Consider the following 8627-nt stretch of genomic DNA (forward strand, 5'->3'; position numbering starts at 1 on the left):
GTATAAAGAGATAAATATAGAGTTTAAAGAATATGATATTGATATCTTGCTTACAGAATTACCGATGAATTTAGAGATCAAATCATATGATAATTATATAATTGCAGTTTGGTTTATGAGGGATCACATTGTCCCAAGATGCCATGTACTTAAGTACTCATAGCTGGTGTAGAGAGATAACTTTGGACAACAGATTGCACCATTGCACTATTTGCACTGAATCTCTTACTAAGAATATTATATCTTACTTTTATACTCTCCTCGCATTATCTATTGACTTATACTTTGTGCTTCTCGGTGCAAGGGTGTTGTAAAATGCTAATGTTTGGCCTCTTGTAAACAAGATCTTTGGTGGGAAATAAGGTTAACAAAGAACTAACGAGGGCAGGGTTTTGAAGGTGTCTTGTTGTAACTTCATGTGCACTTGTCTTTGCTAGTTATTATTTTCTATTGAAAAATATAGAAAATTTTGTATATGTACATAATTATGGTGGAGTTTTCCTACCTTATTATCATTAGCAGTAATTCCAGTTCTCTCTCTAGCCTTGATATGACTTGCAAGGTCAGTTCATCTATATGGTCTGCCAATATGGTTGTTGAGGTTAGTTAGCAAGGTTGGTTCATCATAATGTTGAAGAAATTGTTTTTGAAAACAATGCAAGTGAAGGCATTTGTGATGGACAAATGAAATAGAAGCTTGCAAAAGTTGAAAGAAGAAAAGAGTTGAAGCAAGCAAAACGACACACCAAGATACAAGCAAATGCAGAAATAGAACATGTAGAAAGCAAAGAGCCAAAGTGAGCAATGCTAGAGGCACTGAATAAGGACCTTTCTATTGACTAATTGTTTACTCAAAGAAAAGATCCACATATCATATATTGGAACTAGGCTACTTTTTGATAAAGAGAAACATATTTCAACTTTGAAGGAATTAGTAGAAATATTCAGTGACAAGAAAAAAACATTTAATAACTTGCACTAATTTCATATGTGGTCGTTTTCAAGGACATTATCCTAGGTCACAAAGTGAGGCCTCCCACAAAAAAGGATTTTGAGATGAAATTTTTTATCGAAATAAAAAATTTGCATAATTATTATGAATTCACTAGTCTATAGTGTTAACAAACATTTCTACATAAGTTGATGACATTAGGAAAGGGTTCTTCCTTGCATCAAATTGTAGTTCTATGTATGTGTATTTTACTTGAATCCATTCCACACTTCAATAACTGGAACAACTTGCTAGCCACAGTGATGTCGCACACCAGCTCCATTGAGAATTTAAAGAGGAGATTGAGTTGTGCTGCAGTCAACTACGAAACCAGCGCTCTTTATGTTTTGGGAGAGCTTTGTTCATGGGATAAGTTTAAGGTGTGTTTACAACATGGTATTTAGTTGTCTTACTCAAAATTAGAAGATTTACCACATTAGGACAATTCGAAAACAGTGGGAAAGTAGAAAAAATAACTATGTTTAGTAAAAAGGTTCATAGGATAAGTTTAAGGTGAGTTTATAGCATGGTATTTAGCGAAGTCTTGCCCAGAATTAAAAGATACACCACAAGAAGACGAAGATTAGTTGACATAGAGATGAAGCAAGATAATTTTTTAGAAATACTATTTGTGACATAGGCGATAGAACACCTCATTTCTCAATGTAACATGGCATTAACATTTAATTAGCATTGGTTTTTGCCTTTGGTACAATCACTAAAATTGGCAGCTACTCAGAGCTGGTGCCAAAAGATATCCTTGGGCAACAAACTGCGCCATTGCACTATCGGCGCTACTGTCAAAAGGTAACCTTGGGCAACAAACTGCGTCATTGCACTATCGACAGTGAGTGCTACTGTGTGCTTCTCTGTCTAAGGGTGTTGTCAAGAAAGGTGCCTTTGTTGTAACTTCATGTACACTTGGCTCTGCTACTTATCTTTTGCTATTAAAAATGATAGAAATGTTTGCAACTGTACGTAATTATGCAAGATACTTTATATAAGTAATTATGTATTGTTGGAGTTTTCCTCACTTATTATCATTAGCAGTAATTCCGGTTCTTCTTTCCATTCCGTCCTCTCCTGTCCATTATGCAATTCACGGTCTATGTTTGACTGAGCAGAATCACGGTCTTATCTTGTCTCCAGAAGTTCACGCAGTCGAGTGAATTGTCGGAGCGGCTTATTCGGCACAGATTGCTTGGTGGATAGGGCTGAAAACGCTATCTTAAACTCTGGGTAAGATTTGTAAAAGACCATTAATCTTCTCGACAGTTAAGATACACATAAAGAGCACCACTCAACAATAAATTTATTTTTATTTTTTTACTTTCAACCAATGTTAATGATTTATTTTTTAGTTGAAAAAAATGTTAATGATGATGAATTTTTTATGGGATGAAAATTAAAAAAAAAAATATAGGTGAGATAAAGAAGCATATGATACCACTTGTTGAAGTCACGATTGGCGTTACATCAAAATCCGTAGGTATTAGTAAACAGACACATCGCTAGAGTTAATGGATCCACAAAACACATGAGAACATTGGATTAATACTGCCATTAACAGAGAAGGCAACATGTATAACAAATTCCACGCACCGTGTTTTTCTTTATTTCAAAGGTGAATTACTTAGGGAATTCAATAATACATAATTGATAAATTCAATAATACAATCAAGCCTCAAAATGGAAAATGTTTAGCCTGTATTTTTACACAAGATTTTATTAAATTTTCAAACGTTAAAAGATTGTGTGATTGGACTTTTTTGGGCCACTGGAGGCGCACTGAAGTTATTTTTCCAAATCCAAACGAATCAACAAAGGAAACAAAACACACCATAAAACTAAACCTAAAATCCAAACGTAGCTTACCTGGGCGATAACAGAATCAAATACCATCCACGCACTCGATAAAAGAATCGGAATACCTTGTCTTAAGAGTCGGCGCACTTGAAACCATGAGACAATGGAAATCGAATCAAGCAGGTGGAGCTGGTATAGATGTGGTTTTAATTAAAATTTTAATTCAGCTGAAAATCAATATTAGTTGACGTCTTTGTGATATAAATTAACATTCAATATTAGTTGACATCAATTTCTGCTGGAGCTTTTGGGATTGAGATCTTTAAATCAGAAAATGGGGTTCGAAAAGAACGATTTGGATTTTGCTATGGTCCCTGCAGGCTTTCTTTTGTTGAGCAGCTACCATGCATGGCTCCTATACAGAATAAAACGCCATGCCACCACCACTGTGATCGGACTAAATGCCCTCAACCGAGATATTTGGGTCGATACAATAATGGCGGTAAGTCAATTCCCTCATATTCCCCCCTCACTGGTTTGGATTGCGAGACTATATAGTTGGTTTTTGTTTTCTTTTTTGCAGGATGGAATAAAAAACGGTGTTCTGGCAGTTCAAGCTCTACGGAACAACATAATGGCCTCCACTCTTCTTGCATCCACGGCCATCACTCTCAGTTCCCTAATCGGCATACTGGCCGGCAGCTCTGGATCGGGGGCTACGGTCGCTGCTATTATATACGGAGATGACAGCAGAATGGGGTCTTCTGTCAAGTATTTCGCCGTTCTTGTTTGTTTTCTGATAGCATTTCTTTTCAATGTTCAGTCCATTAGGTACTATAGTCATCTCAGCTTTCTCATAAATGTGCCCGCTGGAAAACCCTGGCAAGGGCACTCGCAGTGCTATGTGAGCCAAGCGTTGAATAGAGCGAGCTATTTTTGGTCTTTGGGGCTCAGAGCTTTCTACTTCTCCTTCCCTCTTTTTCTCTGGACGTTCGGCCACATTCCCATGTTTCTGTGTTGTCGTATTATGATTTTCACCCTCTACTTCTTGGACGCTGCAACTTCTGATACAGATACATCTCTGTTTCTTTCTCTTCCCAGAACTCCAAGAACTGTGGAGGGTTTTTCTCCAATAAATCAGGAGAGTGGTAAGGTGTAATTCATATGTCTTCACTAATTTTTTAATAAAATATATCCTACTACTAAATGTATCTGTGGCCAGCCTTGATTATCTGTTTGAAGTTGAGGGATTGTTTAGGGTTTCAGTTTATTGTGGCTTTGTAAACTCACAAAATATTCAACCCAAAAAAGAGAGGGAATGTTAAGCAAATTCTAACAATACATTGAAAAGAAATACAGCCATGTGCAAATACAACCATTATTCTACCAAGAGAATAATGGCAGGTTAGGAGCGATAAAATTGGGAAAATTCACGGAATATTTAGTAAAACACATGTCCTTTATACTTGGCACTGATGCTAGTTGTCGTTAATGTCAACCGATATGGTTGGCAGCATAACTGACAAAATATAAAAGAAAAATTGATTGGAAGTTCATCTGACAAAAGAGAATTTATTCCTGAAATTTTGGTTTTTTTGGACACATAAATTATTATAACTTGATGGGAAGTTCATCTGACAAAAGAGAGTTTATTCATGAAGATTTGGCTTTTTTGGGTACATAAATTTTTATAAATTTCAAGATGATTCAATTTGAGTGTGCAGAATATTTTCTCTTTCTTTTGCTCCTTTCTCAAAAGCACCTGATGAACTCCAGGCTTATTCAACAAAATAAGCCCCAAATAATGGCGATTTACTATTCAAAGCTAACAAAGGTAACAAAGATATTTTGGATATCTGAAAGTCATTTGTATCATGGCTATGCAGCGGACTGGCTGTTTATCGTTCAAAAAAGCTACAATAAAAACATGACGCACGAGGATTTGCAGCTAATGGCATCATCTGCAATGTTGGCCGTCATTTCTGTTGTACCCTATGATCACAAGCATGGAGGTCACCTTTTCGAACTGGAAAATGAGCAGGGGAGTTTAAGAATGGCCAGCCGTTTGTATTTAGTTTGGATCCTAAAACAGACACCAAAGAAACGGTTGGATACTTTAAAGAAGGGGTTCAAAGATTGTAGTTGTTGCTGTATGATATGTTTGCTTATTGACAGTTCCATTTTCTCTTGTGATATATGATCTTTTTGTTTTTTCTTCTGAATGTGTAAGCACAACCAATTAGAATTTATTAATTAAATTAAAGTTGTCAGAGAACTTATGGCTTTGTCAGAGATTTTTTTTTTGTTTTTGTGAGATGCTACACGATTTCTGTTAATAAGAGACTTGAAAAGTACTTTTGATGAGTAATCGGTCTTTTATTTCTCGTCAGGTTTCCAAAGGTGTCATAACATATGTATCTGTATTACACAGTCTGCAGTTATCACTCGATAAGGAGGAATCGGAATAAGATTAAGTTTGTGGAGGAATAATAATACTATTATTGTTGTTTGGTTTAATAAAATATTTTAATGTCATGTGATGTATATATTTTAAATAAAAATAAAATTGTAAAATAAATTATATGAATATTTGTTTAACATTTTTTAACATAATTAACATTTTTAGTAGATAAAAGTTATATATATATATATATTTGATATTAGAGATAACGATAACAATTTAATATTGAATGATGGCAATTTTTTATATAAAGCTCATATTATAGTACGCATGTCATGTCATTAGAGTAATATGATGGAAGTTGTACAAATTGCACACATGTTATTTTTACATTTTTTTTCAAATTTATATTTTTAAATTATTTTTTGTAAATTAAAAATAAAACTCATAAAAATTCTCTATTCAATACTTTACACCAATGAGAAAATAGATTTTTTGAATTTAATTACAAACCATTTGTGTTTATGGTACATAGTAATTAATATATAATGTTATTTTTCAAATTATTTATATTTATTCTACATAGTAATTAGTGATATAATACATAGTAATTAATAATGGAGTAAACAAAAGTTAATTCTTGTCATCAATACACAATAAGATGGGAGACATTTTAACCAATAACAAACTAATAACAAGTCAATGAAAAACTGAATACAAACAAGGTACACCGTACTGAATCTTTTAATTTAATTTAAATATAGTTAAATTAAAGCAAAAGACAATAAAAGTATAATGGGGTAAAGTATTTGAGTATTGTGTGTAAAATTGGCATCTTCTATGAGGAAAATAGTCCATTGTAGGATTGAATTTATTGAAGTTATTCATTGTTTTTTGTATTGAATGTTTTTATTACTCAATGACTTTTGTCGTTGCTGAATTATTTAATAATATTTGGATATAAAAAACTATGAGCATTGCCTAATCCATCAAAAAGGTTGTTATGCTAATTGACTTGTCTAATAAAAACTGAATGTAAAAAACTGTAAACATAACCTCATCTATCAAAAATTCTTAATCTTTCTTCACAACTAGGTTTGCAAAAAGTTATAAGCGATAAGCCTACATAGAAACAAGCCTCAAACTGACAAGTGATGCACTATATTATGAAAGTATGGACTATATATATATATTAATCAATATTTTATTAAACATAAACTTATTTAAATAGGGTATCTATTTAGAATTGGAAAAATCAAATTTTTTAAATTATAAATATTTTTTCATTCATATATATATATATATATATATTATATTATTATTATTATTAAAATTATATTAATATTAATTTATTTTAATTAAAACAAAATGAAATTCAAATTTGTGGAAAATCTATAAAATTAAATATATTAAAAAATGCAAAATAAAACATTTACATCTAAGTTCATGAAATTAAACTAATTATTAAAATATGCTTCATTGTGTATCCAGGAAAAGGGTTAAATAGGAAGACAGGTCAACCTAATAGCTAAAGGTTATGTTTGACTATGAGAGGGAGAGGGGACAGATTCACTATATATATATATATATATATATATATATATATATATAACTATGTATAAAAATTAATATTAATATGAAATTGTATATTAGGGTTAATAATATTCACTTCATTTTTTACTTTATCTATCTATATATATATATATATATATATATATATATATATATATATATAACTAAAGATTAAAACTAATAATAACGATTAAATATATAAAAATAATATAAAGGAATCTTAATAAAAACCTACTCATATTAATAAATAATATTAATGTTAAATTGTATATAAACAATATATAAAACACTATGTATAAAAATTAAACATTCATATTAATATTAGAATTATTAATATTTATATTAATGTTACCACAAAAATATTTATAATGCAAGAACAAACTCCATCAGAATGTTAATAATTATTATATATATATATATATATATATATATATATATATATATATATATATATAATAATCGATAATAGATTAATTAAAAAAAAATGGCCAGAGAAAATTAAGAAGAGAGGGCGAGAATCCAACAGCTACTAATTTTCCAGCCATTGTCCCTATTAATATTACTAGAAGACCTCTCAATTTTAATGGCTTCCCTAAACTTACGATGATGAAAATGGGGAATCTTAGTGATAACCCTAGCCTCCTCAATGCATATACGATGCTTAGTCTTCTCTGCATGTTCAACTAAAGCTGAAGATTTTGTCCTCCAATGTTTAATATCAATAGTGTGTTCCTTAATCCTCTGGTTTATAGAATGACTAGTTTCACCTATGTAAGAGGTTCCACAGGAACAAGGGATGATATAAACACCTTTCATATCCATAGGGTTCACTTGGTCTTTAACAGACTTGAGGGAACTCCTAATGGTGTTGAGGGGTCTAAAGGTCGAGGAAATATTATGCTTCTTCAGGATTTTTTCAATCTTGTTAGTCGTCCCTTGGATGAAGGGGAGGTGGACTCCTGAACTACGGTCGATGGGTTCTTTCTTGATCTTGGGACCTTTGCTCGCTTTGAGGAAGGCTTTGATACCTTGCTGCCTACTATAGCCATTCTGGACAAAAACATTAAGGAGGTGGGACTTTTCTTTAGAAAAGTGGTCTTCATAAAAAATTCTCAGAGCACGAGTGGCTAATGTGCTGAGAACACCTATCTTCTGCACAGGGAAATGATGGGAACTTGCATGAAGATACTGCTCAGTGTGAGTCTTCTTTCGATATACCTCATGGGAGAAAGATCCATCAGATTTCCTAGAAATGAGGACATTGAGAAAAGGAAGGCAACCATTAACCTCACGCTCCATCGTAAACTTGATGGAGTTAGACTAATTATTGAGATGTTGGAAAAAGAGATCTAATTTTTCAGGCCCGTGCTTCCAAATGGTGCAGGTGTCATCAACAAATCTTGGCTTCATTGATATTGGCTGGTGGGTTATTCCTAAGATCATATGAATAGTAGAGTATTCATATTCCTGAGATCATATGGAGTATTAGTTGGTTTGATACACCAAAAACACTTTGATTATTGCATAACACTATCAACATAGGATGTTAAAAGTCTCGAGCTTCATATTAAAGGTTTCTTTGTTGCGCTTATGTACATCTACAAAAATAATAGTATATATAGTTTTGAATAATAATAATAATAAGCTTTGAATATTAACAATATAAAAATATTTAATAATTTAAAATGGCTATTTATTTAAATCAATTCATAATTGAAGAAAAATATATATATTAATCTTAATTCATAATGCATCTATATTTATATTTGAAAATTTATTACTTTACCTATACTTCCTAACTTCTATTAAATAAGAAAATGTTTATTAGTAAATTTGGAACATATGTTGGATTAATTG

At 31.9% G+C, this 8627-nt stretch overlaps 1 protein-coding gene across 1 annotated transcript; it reads left to right on the forward strand.

The window, feature by feature from the left end:
- Positions 1–3131: 3131 nt before the first annotated feature.
- On the forward strand, positions 3132–3956 carry LOC149161041 (uncharacterized). Its single transcript, XM_089434762.1, has 2 exons — positions 3132–3299; positions 3381–3956. Exons 1-2 carry the CDS (start codon positions 3132–3134, stop codon positions 3954–3956), a joined length of 744 nt encoding a protein of 247 aa, XP_089290888.1.
- Positions 3957–8627: the final 4671 nt, after the last annotated feature.

The sequence above is a fragment of the Pinus tabuliformis genome, chromosome 5_2 (assembly GCF_031772625.1).
Source record: "Pinus tabuliformis cultivar Carrire ecotype Pingquan chromosome 5_2, CPIR1, whole genome shotgun sequence".
Lineage (NCBI taxonomy): Eukaryota > Viridiplantae > Streptophyta > Pinopsida > Pinales > Pinaceae > Pinus > Pinus tabuliformis.